General features: G+C 50.8%; 1 protein-coding gene across 6 annotated transcripts in view; it reads right to left on the bottom strand.

Moving 5' to 3' along the window:
• DNAH1 (dynein axonemal heavy chain 1) overlaps positions 1 to 22,026 on the bottom strand; it is an 83,919-nt gene that overhangs the window by 49,691 nt on the left and 12,202 nt on the right. For all 6 annotated transcript variants that reach the window (XM_054681930.2, XM_063805885.1, XM_063805887.1 and 3 more), the window contains 10 exons: positions 19,306 to 19,467; positions 18,227 to 18,479; positions 6,218 to 6,375; positions 5,159 to 5,370; positions 4,095 to 4,393; positions 2,891 to 3,041; positions 1,783 to 1,976; positions 1,444 to 1,669; positions 756 to 875; positions 272 to 354 (listed from right to left, as the gene is read on the bottom strand). In XM_054681930.2, coding sequence (XP_054537905.1) covers positions 272 to 354; positions 756 to 875; positions 1,444 to 1,669; positions 1,783 to 1,976; positions 2,891 to 3,041; positions 4,095 to 4,393; positions 5,159 to 5,370; positions 6,218 to 6,375; positions 18,227 to 18,479; positions 19,306 to 19,467 — 1,858 coding nt within the window. The remainder of the gene's footprint in view (positions 1 to 271; positions 355 to 755; positions 876 to 1,443; positions 1,670 to 1,782; positions 1,977 to 2,890; positions 3,042 to 4,094; positions 4,394 to 5,158; positions 5,371 to 6,217; positions 6,376 to 18,226; positions 18,480 to 19,305; positions 19,468 to 22,026) is intronic.

Here is a 22,026-nt window from a genome sequence, read left to right as displayed (position 1 = left end):
AAAACATGTGCCAGGCCATTGACAGGACAGAGACAGGGTTGGGGAGCAGCTGAGGCCAAGAGGCCCAAATGAATTCCTTCTGCCCCACTGGCCACCTGGCCCTGGCTGGTCCCAGCCCATGTGTGGAGCCCTGGCCTCTGAAATCTCAGTGGGGCGTTTCTGGGGAGATTGCACAGACTGTGGCAGCTGGGGCATTTGGGAGCCTCTGCAGCTCAGCAGCTCCCCTCATGCTCCACCCCGCACCTGGCATGGGGGCCAAGCTCCCACTCACTTGTCATTGAAGTCATCTGAGCTGAGGTTGTAGAGGAATTCATCCATGACCTGGTAGTCATCCATGACCTTCACAATCCGCTCCTGCACAGACAGGTGGTAATGAGAACTTCACGTGTGCCAGGGAGGTGGTGGGTAATCGGAATCTGGCTCCCCAGAGAGACGGGTACTAGAGAGGGGCTGCTCTCTTTCAGAATGGGGAGGTCTGGGCCAGGGGAGGAGGCCCAGGGTGCAAGGGCAGCATCAGGCTCAGGGCTCCTAGAGCCATGGCTGCCACACCTCCAGCTTCCAGCTCCCCCCTACCCCCAGACAGCAGAGCTCTGAAGCCCCGGCTCACAACCCCCTAAACCCCATCTGTCCTCTGTCCAACTACCTTACCCTCAGCCTCCTGAGTCCGACCTCCCAGCCCCTGCCTGCCCCAGCCCTCGGACTCTTAACACCAGCCCTGTGCCTCCCTGGCCCCAGTGCCCATGTGCCTGCCTCACCTCCAGGCCCACCAGCCTCTCCGGGATGCCCTTCATCCACTCTCGCAGCTCAGCCAGCTCCTCAATGCTGTTGGGCTTCTCATAGATCTTGCGGCTGATGCTGCGGAACTCCTCGCAGATCTGGCAGTGGGAGGAGGCGCTGGGGAGGGCAGCGTGCTGCTCCCTTGCCTTCCCTCACCTGCTCTTCCTCCTTGGTCTCCAGCATCTCCCAACAGGTAACTGTCCCCTCCACCCCAACACCCTGCGGCGCTTTCCAAGAGGGGTGCTCCTGGTGGGCTCCCTGGGTTGCTGAGGACTGTCAGTGGGGCAAGGGTATGACCCGGCACACCTCACCCTTCCAGCCTCCTCCAGCCCTACCAACACACGCAGGGCTTCTGAGGCCTGCACTCGAATCCCCTAGCTCCATGAAACAAGTCCGTCAAGGGTGTCCTTCGTGAGGCTTTCCAGGCCTCTAAGAGTCTAGGGAAGGAGGTGGAAACCCCCGTTTCCTGGGACCTCCCATACAGGACAGCTCTCTGCAGACAGGCAGGGATGGGGCAGGGTGATTTCCAGCTCCTTCCCTTGGCCTGGGCGTCCACAGACACCCCAGACCCTGCTTGGGGACATCTTACCATGTATGTGAGGGTCCGTGTGTGCTGCTGTGGTGTGTGCTGCTGTGGTCACTGAGGTGGGGCAGGTGGGCACTTACGCTATCCACCTCCTTATGCAGGTTCTTGGCAAGGATGTCCAGCACGGAAGTGGCCAGGGCCTTGCGTTTCTTGGACAGGCTCTGCTTGACATTGTCGGTGTTGATGTAGAAAGGCCCAATGATGATGCTGCTGGGCAGCGAGCTGTCCAGGATCTCCTTCTCCCGCAGGTGGGTGAGCACTACCTCCCGCACCTCCTGGGCCAACAGGCCCTGCGTCTGGTAGGTTCTGAGGACAGCAAGCACACGGGAGGGGGCAGAGGACGGTGAGCAGAGTGGGCAGGGGATACACATGCACAAACACACAGACACCCTCCGACGTGCATGGGCACACGTACGCACTTGAGAAAGGAGGCAATGTCATTGTTGTTCAGCTCCAGGTACTTTCGGTACTCCTTGGCGTAGGCCTGCAGTGGGATCATGGCCTTGGACACGGCACTGGCAATGGTGGCCCGTAGCTCTTCCACCAGTGGCTCATGAAGGCCCACGGACTCCAGCAGGGGGTCACCGCTGATGAAGATGTCCTCCATCACCAGCTGCAGAGGGAAGGCATGTGGCAGGGCAGACCTGGATGAGCCAGGGGGTGAATGAGCAGAGGGGAGATGGGGAGTCCTCCCGAGGAGCAGGGCAAGCAGGGGCAGGATGTGGCCTGAAGCCTAGTGGGTGGCAGGGTGACCAAATACAGAAAGCAGGGATGCAGCGGGAGAAGGGGGTTTGCTGTGCTGTCTCTTTACAAGGCCAGAAGCCCCTGTGAGGCCCACCAAGGGGCAGCATCTTCCTCTGCCTGGGCATGACTCTGCCTGGGCCTGACTCAGCCCAGGACCAAGAAAAGGTGCAGAAAAGACAGCTGTGTCATGAAGGCTCTAACTGACCAGCAAAGGCAACAAGAAGGGCTAGGGCTACAGAGGCTCTTGGGTCTGGAAGTGGGCTGTGTGCAGCTGGGTGTGTGTGCAGTGGCAGTGACTGGTGGGGACGTTGGACAGAGGGTCTGTATGTGGAAGCCGGCCTGTGTCCACCTCTGGAGATGAAGAGAGAGGCCAAGAGCTGGGTGGGATCAAGAGCGTGGGGTCTACATCAGATCTGGCTGTGGCAGCAGAGGACCAGCAAGCCCAGGGTTCAGATCGCAGTTCCAACACTTAGCAGCTATGCAATCTTAGGCTAACTATTACACTTCTCCAAGCCTCACCTACAAAATCTGACATTAGCAGCTACACAATCTTAGGCTATTACACTTCTCCAAGCCCCACCTACAGAATGCGTGTGTTAATAGGTCACAGTGCAGCTTGTGATGAGGATTAAATGGGATATTTGAGATTTACAGGGCTGAGCATGCTGCCTGCCCGACAGGAGGCCTGTGATACAGTTGAACTGTGGCAGCACCCTGAGCTCAGGGAGCCATCAGCAGCCAGGGCAGCAGGTGCCTGGGGCCTGCTCAGGCTGCAGCACGTACCTTCTCCAGCTGGGGCACGGCATGGGTGGCCAGGATGCCCTTGTCGAAGAGGTTCAGCAGAGATGCCTCAAACTGCTCCAGTGGGGTGCTATAGTGCACCCCAGAGCTGTCCAGCACCAGGTCCACGATGAACAGGGGATTCTTCCGGGGCCTGCAGGCAATGGCGAGCTGACTGTGGGCAGAGGCCTAGGAGGCCTGTGTGCAGGAGCATCCCTCTGCCCTTCCTGCCAGCGCTATGACTCTTGAGCCTCTCCATGCACAATACTTGCCTTCTCCTTCGTCCCACACACCTCCAAGTTACCAGAGAGGAAGACCCAGGCCAACCAAACAGGTTCCTCTGCTCCTCTGGTGACCCGAGGTCCATGAGCACCACAAGAGAGGGAGGCCCCCCAACCCTGTGCTGAGGTTGCCAGGGCCTAGGCATTGTAGCCCCCACTCTCTCCCCGGGAGCCCATCTTCCTTGGCTTCCCATCTTCGCTACACAGCAAGAACCAAGCCTGGATCCCAGCTGGAACCCTCTGATGGCTTCTGACTGTACTTAGAATAAATCCAGCCTCCAGCTGAGACCTCAGGAGGCCCCAAGAGATCTGGCCTGGTCCCTGCGAGCTCTCCCACTCCATCCTGAGCAGCCCTCCCTCCCCTCCCTGACTCCAGCCACACTGGCCAGCCTTTCCTTCCTCAACTGCGCCAGGCCCATCCTCCCCTCGGTGCCTCTGCCCATGCTGATCTCTCCGCCTGTACCTGCCTCCACCTCACATCGCCTCATAACTTGTTTCTTCTTACATCTCAGGTCTTGGCACAGATGCCACCTCCTCCCTGACCCACCCCCAGTGTCTATCATGGCCCCTGCCAAAACCGGCAATGACTGTGTGTATGTATTTATCTGCTTGCTGCCTGTCTTTCCCATGAGACCAGGGACTGGGCCTCTCTTGTTCCCCTAGAACCATGCCTGGTTCATGGCAAGTGTTCAAAGAATATTTCTCCACTGAGTAACTCAATGATTGAGTGAATGAAGGTCACCAGAAGCAATGCAAGCCAGGGCTGGCAGGACATTGCCCAGCAGCCTGCAGGGAGCTCGGCTCTCCTTACTGCCTGGGACCTGGCATGGATGGGCACCCTGGCCCTGGTCCCTGACCCTGCTCCATCCCCAGCAGGTGACACATCACCTGGTGTCAACAGGTGCCTCCGCCCCGCCGGGCCCCACCTGTAGGGGCTGTTAATTAAGTCATCACCCCAGACCATGTCATCGGTGCAGTTGAGCACACTGCAACAGGTGTCGCTGATGAACTGTGAGAAGCTGGCAAGTGAGTCCTGCACCAGGAAGCGCAGTGTGTCCTGCAGCATGTTCTTCACCAGCTCCATCAGCTTGCGCAGCTTGGACATGAGGTACACCTCCCAGTTGGTCTCGTAGAGGTTGTACCAGCCCTTGCTCATGTCGCGCAGGCTGCTGCGCATGGCCACCTTTAGCGAGCTGATCCAGCTGTCCTTGAGGAACATCTGCACCTAGAGTGGCCACAGGCATCATGATATGGCCACCCTGGGGACCCATGACCTATAGCCGCACTCAGGGACTCTATGCACCAGGGCGCTTGGGGCGGCTCAGGGCTCATCTGACTGCGGAGGGATGTCCCCTACCCCAACTTACTGCCAAGCCCTGCCAACCAACAGCCTCATGTGACCCTGGGGGCCCAGAGCTGCTGGGCAGGGAAGGAGGGAAGAAAGGAGGGAGGGAGGACAGGACAGCAGAAGCAGGACTTTCCCTCCAGCCGTGAGCGAGAGACAGAGACCCAGAGATTGAGATGAGAGAAGCAGAGAGACAGAGAACAAGACAAAAACGGGCTGAGAGGGAAAGACAGAGAATAAGGTGGAGAGACAGACAGAGACAGAGTTGAGTGCAGAGGGGGTGCACCCCCACCTCCCGCATACCCCAATCCACAGGTCAACATGGGGGTGCCTGAGGTTCCTGCTCCCCCTTCTAAGACAAGGGATCTGCTTCAGAGGCAACCAGCGTTGGGATGGAAAGGGATTGGAAAGAGAGCCTGCCCTGGTTTTCCCTTTCTCTCCAAGATGAGTCATTACCCTTGGTCCCCACCCCAGCCTCCAATAAGGTCTAGGAAGAGGCTGAGGCCAGGTTTTGAGAAAAGCAGGGGCTCACAGCCTCACCACGTGGCCCACTGACCCTGGCCTTCCGCTGCAGCCCCGACCTGTGCCTGCCAGTTCCAAGGGTCTGCCCTGCGTTTGCCCCCTGTGCCCTTGATGCCTACAAACCTGGGAGAAGGTCTGTGACTGGATCTGCTCAAATTCCTCCAGGTGGCTGTACTTGGAGAGGCTCGAGTGGAACAGGGACATGGCAGTCACCTTGTTGCACTCGGCCCTCACCTTGCTGAGGGCCGTGATGACCTCTGGCCGTGTGAGCAGGGACACAAAAGTGAAGTCCTCCTTCTGCTCCCAGAAGTGGTACTTGGGGACACTCACCAGCCCTGCAGGGATAGGGGCCAAGGGCCAGTATCAGACCCTGCCTGGCCAAACCAGGGGACAGGACAGATCCACAGGGTGCTTGAAGGAGGGCCGTGACTCCTGCCTTCTCCCTGAAGAGTGACTGGCGTTCCCAGAGCCCCGCCTTTCCATAGTTTGCCGGAGTGGCACTGAAGCTCTTCAGTGAGGTGCCTACTCTGAGATGGGTAAAGGAATTCCTTCCAGGACCCCCTAGTCACAGGCTCCTCTGAGAAGTAGATGAGAACCAAGAATCCTCTCCTCATCCACTCCTGCCCATGCTGCACACAAGCTTAAGGTCTGTCCACAGCCTGCCCTGGGGCACCAAGGAAGGAAAGGGTGGGTACCAGAACCTCTTGGAATGCCCACTGTCCACACCCCAGCCTGCATCCGGAGTACATGACATGCAGGAAGCTGAGTCTAGGAAGGCTGGCAGGTGAGCTGAAAGCAAGGAGGGTTCTCGGGCCCCGGGGTCCTGCTCTGAGACTCGGTCTCCTCTCTTGCTACTGGAGGAAGAAGGACTATCCTCTAGGTCTGATCAGCAGAGCCCCTTCCACGTACTGCTGAAGCATTGTTTCCTAGTACACATTCACCTTGCAACTTCTGTGCTATTCCCACTAATAAGTTCAAAAAGAGCCTTCTTCCCTTCCCCTGGTCCAGAGCCCTCCAGGCAGCAGGGAGAAGTGGGACAAGTGCTGGAGACAGGGGAGGTGCAGGGAGTGTTGGGCTGATGACGCCCACAGTGGCAGGGCAGACGATCCTGGAGGGGAAGGTGGGAGGGGGCTCTGGCCAGGTGGATGGCCATGGAGCCCGTCTTGGTCCAGTGACCCTCACCTCGCTCAGGCACCTGCTCCTCCTCCTTCTTGGGGAGGGTCACGTAGGAGAAGGTCTCGGGCTTAGAAGAGACAACGTGGTCAAAGTTGATCTTGTTCATGCTGCGCTCATAGTCCAGGCTCACTTCTCTGGCAAGACTGCTGAGGTGCTCTAGAACCCTGCCCATAGAGATGGGAGATGGGGGAATCAGGGGCTCCACACCCTGTGAACCCCAGCCGGGGCCCAAGCTCTGCTCTGGCATGGACCTGGGGACACGCATTTAGGGCTTCCCTTCTGGATTCATGGGCACACCCCCACCCGGCCCTGAGCCACTAACCTCCAAGTGCACCTCCTCTGCTTCTTTCATGCCCCTTGTCCCCATTTTCTGTCCCCCATTTTCTGCCCCTTGTCCCCATTTTCTGTTGCCAGTCTCTGGGAGCCAAGGCAGGCCCCAGAGCAGTGGGACGGGGTGCAGGAAGTCCTGGGCCTGGAAGCCTCAGAGAGCTGCCACTCACAGCCTGCACCTCCCCTGCAGCACCCCCGCCTGCTGCCCCATGGCGCAGTGGAAGATGCCTGCCACTGAGCTCCTTTGCTTTCACTGGGCAATCACGGCAGCACCTGGAAGGTGCTGAGAACTCAGGATGTGCCCATGACTGGGCCTGAGGGTGGGTGACCCCTGCACTTCACTTTGAAACTGGGCTCCGAGATCGGAAATCAGCAGACCTGGGGTGAGCGTGCACACCATCTCCCCCGTCCTCACATAGGCAGACCCCTTGGAGGCCATTTCACTCACTCACTTGCTCACTCACTCGCTCGCTCACTCACTCCTCAGCACACGTTGCCTATGCCGCTGTGTTCCGGCACCTGGCTTGCTCAGGCCTCATCTGAGCCAGCTGGCATCTCTGTCCTTTGCGGACAGGCCTTTCTGTTCCTTGAGGTGGTCTCTGCCATCGATCTCTCCCTCCCTCCCACCTCTGCCACATCTGAATAGTCCCTTTAGCCCTGGTAATGGCACCACAAGGGAATCTCAGTTTCCTGCAGCCCACACTTGCACCAGAGCTGCGGGATGTTGGAGAACTTCGTAGGCAGGGGACTGGTCTCACCTTCAACACACCCTCAACCTGGCCTAGAAATCTACTCACTCCCTCGGAACCTGGAAAAGACTCTCTCTCACCTTCTCTGCCAACTCACAGACACACCCTCCCTCACGGGGTGAAGTCCCTCGAATTTCATCCGAAACTCAGAAGCCATTGGACAGAAATGACCCCACCTCCACACCCCGGAATCTCCCTGCCTTCTGCCAGGGTAGAAGGCATGCCCTGCTCTCAGGAAAAGCCCAGCAAGCTCAGCCACCTCAGTCTCTTTGCCTTCCCTCCCACGCCCTGCCAGGGGTCCCCACACACTCCGGTATGTCCCACGTTAGAAGCCGCCCCTTGACTTCCTTCCCTCCTTTGACTTTATCTCTTTGTGTTTCTTTATGAAAAACTGGTGTGCTCACTTCTTCCCATCCTCATCTCTTCCCTCGCTACCCCTGAGGCCGCTCCAGGCTCTGCCTCATCTCACTGGACTCTCAGAGACTTGGCACAGTGGCTCCCTCCTATTCTGTTGCACCGCTGTCCTCACGGAGCTTCTGGGACACCCTTCCCCTGGATCTTCCTCACCTCCCTGACTTCTAAACGTTGGCCTGTGCCAGGGGTCCTGAGACCCCTCGTCTTCCCCAGCTACACCTCCCACCAGGTGAGCTCCTCCAGCCTCGGACTCTGAACACCACCTATTCTATTCAGCCAGAACCCTCACACCTATCTGCAGTTCTCTCCCTTCATTTATCCACCAGCCCACTCAACACTGACACTGGATGCCTTACAACGTGTCAGAACCAGCATGTCAGAAAGCAAGCTCTTCATTCTCTCCATCCCCTGTTCCTCGCTTGCCCCCTATCCCCACTAGCCTCCTTGTCTCTGAACAGCATTGCACACACCCTACTGACCAAAGCCCTACGGAGGGGTCCCTGGTCTCTTCCCGCTACTGGATGTGCAACACCATGACTGGGCCTGAGGGTGGGTGACCCCTGCACCTGATCCTGAAACTGGGCTTTGAGATTGGAAATCCCCAGACCTGGGGTGAGCTTGCATTTAGTCCATTAGCAGCTCTCATTGGCTCCACCGCTGAGGAAACCTCAAATATATCTCTTTCTCCCCTGCTGCTCAGCTACTATTCTGGTTCAAGCCACCATCATGATCTCTGGCCCTGATTATGGCATTAGTCTCCTCATTGATCTCCCTGCTTCCACTCTTGCCCCCTTACAACTCATTCTCCACTTGAGTTGGAAAAAATATATTTTAAACATGTAAACGATCAAGCCACTCCTCTGCTCACCACCACCCATGGCCTGCACAGACTGTCGGCCTGTGGCCGCGTCTCTGCCCCTGCATGTGGTCCAGCCTCCCGGACCAACATCTCTCTCTGCATCCCAGCCACAGTAACCCTGCCCTGCTCCTCAAGTACCACAAACTTGTCCCTACCTCAGCCTCTACACTGCTGCTCCTTCTGCCAGAATCCTCTTCTTCCCTTACTTTAGACCTCAACTCAAATGTTATCACCACTGTGAGGAAGGCTTTCCCTGACCGCCTAATATAAAGAAGCCCTTCTGAGACATCTCTATTCCCTTCTCTCGCTTGGTCTTCACAGCACTTATCAGAACCCTAAAAACCCAGATTTTTCATTGTCTTTCTGGCCAGGCTGAGAGTCCCCAGGGTGCAGGCTCTTTGTTGGAAATGTTCACTCCCCTGTCCCCAGTGTCTGGCACAAGATGGGTACTTCCACACATGGCTGCTTGCTGGCCTGACATCCACTCCCTCCCTTCTTCCTCAGTTTTGTTCCAGAATTCCATCCTTCCTCACTTGACTCAGGGGAAGATGACTACAGCCCCAGCTACAGGGGTACATCTCAGCTAGTCCAAGCCAGTCGTGGTGGAGCTTGCCCCGACTGCAGTTGGTTTAGGTGTGGGAACACGTCCCAGTTATGATCAACCACTGATGCAGATATATAAAAGTCAAGCCCTTTGCAGTGAGCTAAGATTGCTCCACTGCACTCTAGCCTGGGGGACAGAGCAAGACCCTGTCTCAAAAAAAAAAAAAAAAAAAAAAGTCAAAGTCAAGCCCTCTTGTTCTGGCTCCCTCCAGGACAAATACGGTGGTGCCATGCTTGCTCCAGAGTTTCCCACAGGATCAGGCTGAGACTAGACTTCTAAAACCATATTTTACCAGCTGCTTCTTCTATTATACCCTGCTTCCTTCACTTCCTTATAGATTTCTCCTGAGAGGATTTCATAAATCGCTTGCACAAGAGTCCCCAAATCAGGGTCTGCTTCTAGGGAACCCAATCTAAGACAACCCTTGTTGTGGTCATGAAACTGCTGCTGCCATCTCGCCTGAAGATGAAGCCAGCATACACTGCAGACAGGGCCCTGATGCACCAACCCTGGGGCGTCCTGCATTGGTTTTCCTGCTACAGGTACAGGAATGCACTTCCCTGCTGTCTAAGACAATCTGAGACCAGCATCTTTGATACTTAAAGCCAAAAACATTATGAATTGAATAAAATTCAAGAAACAGACTTCTGGACAGCCAAGGTAAGGTGGCTATATCGATTCAAATTTCCCAACACATCCTAGGAAGGAAGGAAGGCAGGAAGGGAGGGAGGGAGGGAGGGAGGGAGGAAGGAAGGAAGGAAGAAAAAACTAACACTACCAAAACCCACACCTTTAGCACAACTAGAATCAGCAGAATGCCTAGACTTCAAATTATCTGTAAATTTAAAAAAAAAATCTATCTCCAGTGAGCTGTCTCTCACACTCTTGCTGCAAGTTTTCACAGAGAACAAGGGCAGTCTAAGAAAAACTGCAGAAAAGGGAAATAGTGGTAACCCTAAGATAGATCTAAAATCCTACCAGAGGCCGGGCGCAGTGGCTCATGCCTGTAATCCCAGCACTTTGGGAGGCCGAGGTGGGTGGATCACCTGAGGTCAGGAGTTCAAGACCAGCCTGGCCAACATGGTGAAGCCCCGTCTCTACTAAAAATACAAAAATTAGCTAGGCGTGGTGGTAACCGCCTGTAGTCCCAGCTACTCGGGAGGCTGAGGCAGGAGAATCATTTCAACACAGAGGGCAGAGGTTGCAGTAAGCTGAGATCACACCACTGCTCTCCAGACTGAGTGACAGAGCAAGACTTCATCTCAAAAAATAAATATAAATAAATAAATAAATAAAATCCTACCAGAAAGAGAAAGTAACCCAGGCTGGGCGCAGTGGCTAATGCCTATAATCCCAGAACTTTGGGAGGCCAATGTGGGTGGATGAATTGAGCCCAGGAATTCGAGACCAGCCTGGGCAACAAAGTGAGACCCCCATCTCTACAAAAAATAAAAAAATAGCAGGTGTGGTGGCACATGCCTGTAGTCCCAGCTACCAGGGAGGCTGAGGCAGGAGGATTACTTGAGCCCAAGAGTTTGAGGCTGCAGTTAGCTGTGATTATGCCACGGCACTCCAGCCTGGGTGAAAGTGAGACCGTATCTCAAAAAAAGAGAAAGTAACCCTAACTGTAAAAATACTGAAAAAAAGCCCTGGTAAATCAGAGCACTTACTACAAGGAAGGGACTTAAGGGCATGCAATTCAAAGGCAGTGTTCTTTGAAAGGCATATGACTTATGGGACAGGAGGCAGAAGGAAAGGGGTCATTTGTAGACTGGAGGATAAGGGAAAAGAAGCAAAAGTGAAATGTTGAGTTCTGCAAGATAAGACGACAAAAACCTTGGAGGACCCACATCCCTCTCCCCAGCACGTGTGTACACACACACACACACACACACACACACAGACACACACACAGAGCACATTCTAAAAAAAACCAAACAAAAAAACTAATGTGCAATACTGACAGAAGAGGGCGCCCTTGAACTAGAAAGCTTGCAAATCACTCCAAATCCTGAAATGAATAGGTGAACACCATCTACATTTGCTTCTATAAGAAAAAGAGAGCATCTTTTAGCTTTGTTTGGACATTTGAGAAGACAAGAGCATCTTAACTGATAAAATTCCCATCACCCCTAAAAAAATAAACAAGTACCAAGCAGAAGAAAACTGTAACACAATACTTCAGCTAAATAGCCTTAAACAAGTGTTTGGGCATCTGAAAAACCACCTTGAATCAGAAATTCAAAAATAAAACATATAAATGGACAAATGTCGGTAAGAAAAGAGACTTAATTAAGCTCAAGGAAAAAATGGAAAATAAAAGTATCACGGGGAGGAAGCTGAAATTACAAGGTGACCGAGAGAAAACAGAGTCAAATCAAAGCATAATGAAGTAAATTGAAGAAAGGCAGGATATAACCAAGAGAATAAAAATGAGAGAAAATACAGTAAGTAAAAGAAAGAAAATAAAATTTTAAAAAATAAAATTAGAAAAAACTAAAAAGGGTCGGAAACTGGTTGAATTAAAAGATACGCAAAGCAGCAGCAATATATAAAAAGATACATAGATACATAGAGATATAGATACATAATGGAATCCTTGATGAAGAAAAACAAAAGAATGGAACAGAACCAAGATTTAAAACTATAATTCAAGGGAATTTTTTTTTTTTTTTTAGACGGAGTCTGGTTCTGTCACCCAGGCTGGAGTGCAGTGGCACAAACTCAGCTAACTGCAAGCTCTGCCTCCTAGGTTCAAGCAATTCTCCTGCCTCAGCCTCCCGAGTAGCTGGGATTACAGGCACCTGCCACCACACCTGGCTTTTTTTTTTTGTATTTTTAGTAGAGATGGGGTTTCACCATGTTGACCAGGCTGGTCTCAAACTCCTGACCTCAGGCGATCCACCCACCTCAGCCTCCCAAAGTGCTGGGATTACAGGCGTGAACCACCATGCCCGGCCAACCTCAGACTTCTTAAAAGCATCACACAGGCAAGGCAACCAAAGTGGAGAATTTTTTAAAAACTCATAGAATAAAAGCTGTGAACTAAGAATTTTATATCTGGTCAAGCTGTCCTTCACGTTTTAAACGTGTGAGAACTCAAGGAACTCTATACCCTTGAGCTCTTCCTAGAAAAGGAACTTTATACAACCAAGAGATGACGGGAGACTTCAGAAAAAATATTGATACATTTAATAGAGTTTATTGTAAGTTGAAGACTAAAAGGTGGAGATGAGTGTGGAGGAATAGTAATAATATTTTAACAGTTAAAATATTAAGTAGAGGCTGGGCACAGTGGCTCATGCCTGTAATCCCAGCACTTCGGGTGGCCGAGGCGGGTGGATCATTTGAGGTCAGGAATTCGAAAACAGCCTGGCCAACATGATGAAATCCATTCTTTACTAAAAATACAAAAAATAGCCAGGCATGGTGGTAGGCGCCTGTAATCCCAGCTACTCAGGAGGCTGAGGCAGGAGAATAGCTTGAGCCCGGGAGGCAGAGGTTGCAGTGAGCAGAGATCGCACCATTGCACTCCAGCCTGGGTGACAGAACAAGACTCCATCTCGAAAATAAATAAATAAATTAATTAATTAAGTAGAGCTGAGCATGGTGACTCACTCCTATAATGCCAGCACTTTGGGAGGCTGAGGTGAGCAGATTGCTTGAGCCCAAATGTTTGAGACCAGCCTGGGCAACATAGGGACACCCTGTCTCTATAAAAATACAAAAATTAACCAAGCATGGTAGCTCACACCTGTGGTCCCAGCTACTCAGGAGGCTGAAGTATGAGGATAGCTTGAGCCCAGAAGGTCAAGGCTGAAGTGAGCTATGATTGTTGTGCTACTGCACTGTGGCATGGGTGACAGAGCAAGACCCTGTCTCAAAACAAAACAAAACAAACAACAACAATGAAACAGGCCAGATACTAAAGGGTTAAGTAGGAAAGCAGGGGATAATGGAGACTATAAAAGAAACCACTAAAATAAAGGTACAGACCTTCCTAAATGCCAAAAGGAATTTTTAAAATAGAAGAACTAAGAAAACATATAATGTAGAGAAAGAAACATAGCATTGTATTACAATACACATAATGATTATAATATGAAGTAATATGACTGAGTTGAGGTCAAACCTATTAGCCATACCAATAAATGTGAATGGGCTTATTACAAGAAAAAGGTTTTAAATTTGGCTCACAAATAAAACCCAAACTATATGCTGAAAGTAAGAAACTGATCTAAAATGAATTAGTTTAGAAAGGCTCAAAATAGAGGGATTTCTCAGGCAAATGGAAATAATAAAATGTCAGGTTGCTACGCTGATATCAAACAAAGTAAAATGCAGATCCAAAAGCATTAGAACTCCGCCAAAAGGCTCCTGGAACTGATAAACAACTTCAGTGAAGTTTCGGGAAACAAAATCAAGGTACAAAAATCAGGAGCATTTCCATACACCAATAATGTTCAAGCTAAGAGCCAAATCAAGAACACAATCCCATTTACAATTGCCACACACACAAAAAAAATACCTAGGAATACATTTAACCAAGGAGGTAAATGATCTCTAGAAGAACTACAAAACACTGCTAAAAGAAATCAGAGATGACACAAACAAATGGAAAAACACTCCATGCTGATGGACTGGAAGAATCAATACTGTTAATATGGCCACACTGTAAAGCAATCTACAGATTCAACACAATTCCCATCAAACTACCAAGTCATTTTTCACAGAACTAGGAAAAAATTAGCCTAAAATTCATATGAAACCTAAAAAGAGCCCGCATAGCCAAAGCAAACCTAAGCAAAAAGAACAAAGCTGGAGGCATCACCTTATCTTCAAACTGTACTACAAGGCTACAGTAACCAAAACACCATAGTACTGTTACAAAAACAGACACATAGTCCAATGTAACAGAATAGAGAGCCCAGAAATAAAGCCACACACCTACAGCCATCTGATCTTCAACAAAACTGACAAAAATATGCAATGGGGAAAGGACTCCCTATTCAATAAATGGTGCTGGGATAGCTGGCTAGCCATATGCAGAAGATTGAAACCGGACCCTTACCTTTCACCAGAAACAAAAATTAACTCAGGATGGATTACATATTTAAATTGTTCTTTTTTTTCTTCCTGAGAAAGGGTCTGACTCTGTCACCCAGGTTGGAGTGCAGTGGTACCAGTGCGGCTCACTGCAACCTCCACCTCCTAGGTTCAAGTGATCCTCCTACCTCAGCTTCCCAAGGAGCTGGGACAATAGGCGCGCCCCACCATGCCTGGCTAATTTTTTTATGTTCTTTGGTAGAGATGGGGTTTCACCATGTTGTCCAGGCTGATCTTGAACTCCTGAGCTCAAACCATCCACCTTGCTCGGCCTCCCAAAGTGCTGAGATTACAGGTGTCAGCCATCTCGTCCAGCCAGGATTAAAGATTTAAATGTCAGACCTCAAACCATAAGAATCCTAGAAGAAAACCTAGGAATCACCATTCTGGATGTTGGCCTTGGGAAAGAATTTATGACTAAGTCCTCAAAAGCAATTGCAACAAAAACAAAAATTGAAGAGTGGGACCTAATTCAAGAGCTTTTGCACAGCAAAAGAAAGTATCAACAGAGTAAGCAGACAACCTGCAGAACTGGAGAAAATATTCACAAACTATGCATCTGACAAAGGTCTAATATCCAGAATCTATAAGAAACTTAAACAACTGTACAAGGAAAAAAATGAATAATCCTATTTAAAAAATGGGAAAAAGGGGCCGGGTGCGGTGGCTCAGGCCTGTAATCCCAGCACTTTCGGAGGCCGAGGTGGGCAGATTACTTGAGGTCAGGAATTTGAGACCCGCCTGACCAACATGGAGAAACCCCGTCTCTACTAAAAATACAAAATTATCTGGGCGTGGTGGCACATGCCTGTAATCCCAGCTACTCAGGAGGCTGAGGCAGGAGAATCACTTGAACCCAGGAGACGGAGGTTGCAGTGAGCTGAGATTGCGCCATTGCACTCCAGCATGAGTAACAAGAACAAAACTCCATCTCAAAACAACAAAAAACAAAAAACAAAAGGGAAAAAGAGCAAAAGGGCCGGGTGCGGTGGCTCACACCTATAATCCCAGCACTTTGGGAGGCCGAGGCAGGTGGATCACCTGAGGTCAGGAGCTCAAAACCAACCTGGCCAACATGGTGAAACCCCGTCTCTACTAAAAAATACAAAAATTAGCTGGGTGTGGTGGCAGGCACCTGTAATTCCAGCTACTCGGGAGAGAAGCAAAAAAAAAAAAAAAAAATCACACATTGCTTTTTTTGTTTAAAAAGCAAAAAAAAAAATCACACATTTTTTAAAAAAGCTTATAGATCATGCCTGTAATCCCAGCACTTTGGGAGGCTGAGGCAGGTGGATCACGAGGTCAGGAGATCGAGACCATCCTGGCGAACACGGTGAAACCCTGTCTCTACTAAAAATACAAAAAAATTAGCCGGGCATGGTGGCGGGCGCCGGGGGGCGGAGCTTGCAGTGAGCAGAGATCACGCCACTGCACTCCAGCGTGGGCGACAGAGCAAGACTCCGTCTCAAAAAAAAAACAGAAAAAAAGAAAAGTTAAAGTAAGCTAAAGTTAGTTAATTAATTAATTACATACATTTTTTTGAGACAGTCTCACTCTGTCACCCATGCTGGAGTGCAGTGACGCAATCTCAGCTCACTGCAACCTCTGCCTCCCAGGTTCAGGCGATTCTAGGGCCTCAGCCTCCCAAGTAACTGGTATTATAGTCGTGTGCCACCATGCTCAGCTAATTTTTGTATTTTTTTTTAGTAGAGATGGGGTTTTGCCATGTTGGCCAGGCTAGTCTTGAACTCCTGGCCTCAATCAATCCACCCACCTTGGCCCCCCAAAGTGCTGGGATTATAGATGTAAGCCATCATGCCTGGCCCTAAGGTGTGTTGGGTTAATTTATTATTGAAGAAAGAAAAATTTAAAATAAATTTAGTGTAGCCTAAGTGTATACAGTATTTATCAAGTCCACAGTAGTGTATAGTAATATCCTAGGTCTTCACGTTCAGTCACCACTCACTCACTGACTCAATCACCGCAACTTCCAGCCCTGCAGGCTCCATTCATGGTAAGTGCCTTACATAGATGTACCATGTTTTATCTTGTATACTGTATTTTTACTGTACCTTTTCTATGTTTAGATACATGAATACTTGCCGTTGTGTTACAGTTGCCTGCAGTATTCAGTAATCACAGCCTGTATAGGTTTGTGGCCTAGGAGCACTAGGCTGTACCATATATCCTGGGTGTGCAGCCAGCTATATCATCAAGGTCTGTGTCAGTACACACTATGATGTTTGCACAATGATGAAATCACCTAATGACGCATTTCTCAGAACATGTCCCTATCATTAAGTGATGCATGACTATAAAACTACAGATGCTCCTCTACTTACAGTGGGGCTACATTCCAACTAAACCTGTCATAAGTTTAAAATGCACTTGATACACCTAAGCTACTGAACACCATAGTTTAGCCTAATCTACCTTAAATATGCTCAGAACACTCACATTAGCCTACAATTGGGCAAAATTATGTAACACAAAGCCTATTTTATAACAAAGTGTTTAAAATCTCTTGAAATGTATTGAATACTGTACTGAAAATGAAAAAAAAAAACATTGGTTGTGTGCATGCTTGAAGTACAGTTTCTACTGAATGCATATCACTTTCGCACCATCATAAAGTTGAAAAATGGTAAGTTGGCTGGGCATGGTGGCTCACACCTGTAATCCCTTTGGGAGGCCAAGGCAGGTGGATTACCTGAGGTTGGGAGCTCGAGACCAGCTTGGCCAAAATGGTGAAATCTCATCTCTACTAAAACTACAAAAATTAGCCAGGCATAGTGGCGGGTGCCTTTAATCCCAGCTACCCAGGAGGCTGAGGCAGGAGAATCTCTTGAACCTGGGAGGCGGAGGTTGCAGTGAGCCAAGATCAAGCCACTGTACTCCAGCCTGGGTGACAAGAGTCAAACTCCATCTCAAAAAAACAAAAAAAAAAAAAAAAGAAAGAAAGAAAAGAAAAGGAAAAGAAAAGAAAAGAAAAAGAAAAATGGTAAGTCAAACTATCATAAATTGGGGACCATCTGTATATATATATTTCCCAGATCTGTCTGCTGTGGGAGTCTCAAAGCAATGATATCCCAGTAGCAATGAGCACATCTAATGCCCAGATCTTGGTTTCTAAATATAATTCCTCAACTAAAAGGAACTTCCAGCCGGGCATGATGGCTCATGCCTATAATCCCAGCACTTTGGGAAGCCAAGGTGGGAGATTTACTTGAGCCTAGGCATTCAAGGCCAGCCTGGGCAACATAGGGAGATCTGTCTCTACAAAAAATAACAAAATTAGCCAGATGTTGTGGTACATGCCTAAGTCCCAGCTACTCAGGAGGCTGAGGTGGGAGGCTTGCTTGAGCCCAGGAAACTGAGGCTACAGTGAGCCAAGATGGCCCCACTGCACTCCAGGCACTCCAGCCTGGGTGACAGAGTAAGAACCTGTCTCAAAAAATAAACTAAAATAATAAATAAAAAGAGCTTCCTTGGAGAAACAGCTGGTTTCAGGACTGGACCTGGGAAAGTACACAATGAGCCTGGAAATTCTTGCTGTGCCAGAAAGTAAAGTTATCTTAGGGGCATCTTGCTAATAAATCATCATCTAAGGGTTTTGAAGAATGATGGAAACATGGTAAGGCGACACAGGAATTAGCTTGAAAAGTCTCCCGCTGGCCAAATCTAGGACAATTTGAGCATCAAAATTTTTAAAAAGTAGTCAATTGTAACCCTTTGAATAAAATAAGGATCCAGGAGTCCATATGGATAATGAGGGATCTGGAGATGAACAAAAAATTGTTTGAGGCCCCAACAAGTCCAGAGGGCAATAGCCAGGACAGTCTCAAACAGATGAGCCCTGAGGGAGCTCCACCCTGGAGTAGCACCAACTTCCTATGGGAAGGTTCCCTGAAGAAGGTGATGCCCAGAATAGGGAAGGCCGAGCGGGGACTCACGAGGGGCCTTTGCGCATCCGAGGCGTGCTCAGGGCCCACTGCTTGATCTTGCTCAGGCTCTGTTCACTGATGACATGCTGGCCGTCAGAGGGCATGCAGTCCACATACAAGTTGTAGAGCAGCAGCGCTTCCGTGTTCTTGCGCAGGGCGTTGGCCTGGACCACACGTTGTGCGAACATGCAAGGGTCCTCAGCGCAGAAGAGAAGCTGGATCCGTGGCACCCAGTACTGACAGACCTGAAGGGGTGGCCTTCCTGGGGGCCGGGTGAGAGGGAGAAGGGGACACGCAATCAGGCTTTCTGGGCTGAAACACTAGGTTCCGGCCGGCTGTGCCGTGGATGCCCAGTGGCCCTGAACAAATTGTTTCCCTCTTCTGACCCCCTGTTGCATCTGTGAAATGGGCATGACGACACTTCCTGCCCGGCCCATCTCACAAGGTGTCATGGACGGATGTGAAAGCACTTAGACAAGGCTGGGGCGCGGTGGCTGACACCTGTAATCCCAGCACTTTGGGAGGCCAAGGAGGGAGGATGCTTGAGGCCAGGAGTTCGAGACCAACCTGGCCACCGTGGTAAAACCCTGTCTCTACTAAAATTACAAAAAAGTAGCTGGGTGTGGTCGTGGGCACCTGTAATCCCAGTTACTTGGGAGACTGAGGCACGAGAATCACTTGAACCCAGGAGGAAGAGGTTACAATGAGCCAAGATTGCACCACTGCACTCCAGCCTGGGTGACAGAGCCAGACTCCATCTCAAAAAAAAAAAAAAAAAGAAAAGCATTTAGACAAGGAGTTATACAGGCATGGCTGTTCAAGTGCCCATCCCTTGATCCCACACCCAGGGCAGGCATCGCTTATTGATGGGACTTGGGCTCAGAGCTGACATGCCAAATAATGGCCACTTGCCCTTTCTGGGGTCTCTGAGTGATGAGTCCTCTGGTCCTCACCGGTCAGGGCATTGGGCAAACAGAAAAGTAGAATTCAGACCTGATCTGGCAGTGCCCTGGGCGGAGTTGGCCTCAGTCACGGGCCGGCCAGGCCCAAGCTGGGGTTCTGCTTGGGGCAGCGGCAGGACCTCATACCTTCAGTGGTGACCCCTGCATTCAGGATGGGCCTCCCCATCTCATCTCGCACCAGGCCTTTCTCGTCTGTCTTGTGTACCAGGTATAGCTTCTTCTCCTCGTCGTAGTCCAGGACGCCGACCTCGCACCATTTGTACTTCAGCTTCTGACTCTTGGGGTCCTCTGAAACAGGAGGAGAAACTCCACCAGTGCCCCCCGCCATGGGGGCAGGAAGGGGCCTCTGAGTGCTGGCAGCATCGCTGGGAATGGGTCTCAGAGATCACCAGTCTGGCGTCTCTCCTGCTGGGATGCCCCCCTCTGCTCCAGCAGAGCCAGGGCCCTGCTTCCTCCCAGCCGAGCTGGCCTCTGAGGAACCCCGCGCTGCAGAAGGAGCCAGAAAGACCAGGCTTCTCTGCCCTGGTGCTCAGCACAACCTCCACCAGGGCAGAGAGACACACAGGCCAATGGGAGGCTGGGACAGGTGGCACGAAAGCCCCAAGTTAAAGGAGACCTGCTGAGAACCCAGTTGTAAAGGTCAGGAATGAGTTGGACCCCCTTCAAGGTGACCATGGCCAGGGTGAAGCCCTCCCCACAGGCTGCCCCTGGCTGCTCAGTCCCTGGGCCCCTCATCTGAGAACAGGGCACGGCACGGCAGGGCAGGGCAGGAGCCGCTCTTTGGTCAGGATTGGCCTCCCACTGGTTTCCTGGGCTGAAAGCCTGTGCCCACTTCTCTAGCTTACCTCCCACCGCTGCCCCTCACACATTTCTCTCTAGCCACACTGGATGTCTGGCTATTCCTGTGAGTTTTGACCTTGTTCCCACGGCAGAGCCTCTGCACTGGCTGTGCCCTCGGCTTGGAACACTCTCCACTCAGGTCGCCTCATTGCTGGTTGTTCCCTTCTCCAAGGAGAAGCCTCTGTGCCTAAAATAGCACCCCTGTCCCAGGCACTCTCTGACTTGTTACCCCATTCTGTTCTTCACAGTGCCGAAAGTCACACTACTTATGCATCAGCTCCTGGTTCACAGCTGACCTGCTCACACTAGTGTCAACTCACTAAGGGCAGGAGCGACTTTGTCCCATCTCAGTCACAGCTGTGTCCCTGGGCCTGGAATGGAAACTAGTACCTTGCAGGTGTTCGATAAACTTTTGCAGAAGGAAGATGCACACATATGGTGCCCAGCAGAGCAGCTGCAATACATAGTGGCTTAAAAACAAACTGAGGCCAGGCGCGGTGGCTCATGCCTATAATCCCAGCACTCTGGGAGGCCGAGGTGGGCGGATTGCCTGAGCTCAGGAGTTCGAGACCACCTTGGACAACATGGTAAAATCCCGTCTCTACAAAAATACAAAAAAATTAGCTGGGAGTAGTGATGTGTGCCTGAAGTCCCAGCTACTTGGGAGGCTGAGGCACAAAAATTATTTAAACCTGGGAGGTGGAGGTTTCAGTGAGCCGAGATAAAAACTGTTTATTTTTGTTTCGTTTGTTTCTGTTTTTTTTTTTTCCAGATGGAGTCTCACTCTGTTGCCCAGGCTGGAGTGCAATGGCGCGAGCTCCACTCACTGCAACCTCCGCCTTCCAGGTTCAAGCAATTCTTCTGCCTCAGCCTCCCGAGTAGCTGGGATTACAGGTGCGCACCATCATGCCCAGCTAATTTTTGTATTTTTAGCAGAGACGGGGTTTCATCTGTTGTTCAGGCTGGTCTTGAACTCCTGACCTCATGATCCGCCTGCCTTGGCTTCTTAAAGTATTGGGATAACAGGCATGAGCCACCACGCCTGGCCCCCTGGTTTTTTTTGTTTTGTTTTGTTTGAGTTCTACAGACTAGGTTGAGGAAGGAAGGGCTGGAATTCTTAGGAAATGCTCCCCACCTGTTGACACCAGCTAGCTGAGTAAAGGATGGGTAAACAAGGTCTATAGCTCACCTATTTTGCTTCTCTGTTTTGCTTTTCCCTTCCCTTCCTAGTAGGTTGCCTTTCTGAAAATACTGGCCTTGTCTCGGCTCAACTCAGATGAAAAGATGTCACTGAAGCTCCCAGCAGAAAACAAGAGGTCCCCAGCAGAGCCTCTCCCTGCTCACCCCTCCTCCTACCTGGGCCACCATCCCAGACCAGGGCCATGTGAAGGGGTGTAAGCAGAGCACCTCGATGGAGGCTGCTACTTGGTGCATTTAAGGCTAATGCAGCCCCAAACCTTCTGGTTTTATCACCAGGAATTGGCGATCTGGGAACAATTGAGTTAAATTATTTTTGTAATTAAGTCCAAAGTAAAGGGAACATTCTGGGCTTCTTGTCTAGTTCAGAGAAATTGATTCTAGCATTAAGATGTTTTTAAAATGAAACATAAATTTACAGCCTGCTCAATGGACTCACTGGGCAGTCTTAAAACCAGTCATGGCTATCACAACCCTGCTTCCCACCTGGAGCTGGCCTACTGGGCCCACTCCCAACTCACAGCATCTTGTCCACCCACCAGGTGGGGAGCAGAGCAGCCTTCAGCCCTGCACAGGGGAACAGCCACCTCCAACTTCCCAAATGATGGCCCACACCTTCCTAGGATGTTGCATCGACACCCAGCCGTGCAGGCCGAGATGTCAGCTGCGGATGCCCACCTGGCACTGCTTTCCACAGCAGGAAATGGGAGAGCCTCCACAGCCGCTGGGGCAGGCCTGAGGCCAAAGGAGCAGCCAGGGGCACTCCCTGGGCAGATATTGACAAGGCCAAGACAAGGCAAACCTGTGTGG

Source organism: Pan troglodytes, chromosome 2, assembly GCF_028858775.2.
Source record: "Pan troglodytes isolate AG18354 chromosome 2, NHGRI_mPanTro3-v2.0_pri, whole genome shotgun sequence".
Lineage (NCBI taxonomy): Eukaryota > Metazoa > Chordata > Mammalia > Primates > Hominidae > Pan > Pan troglodytes.
The sequence above is the reverse complement of the archived record's forward strand: the minus strand, read 5'-3'. Positions and strand labels throughout refer to the sequence as shown.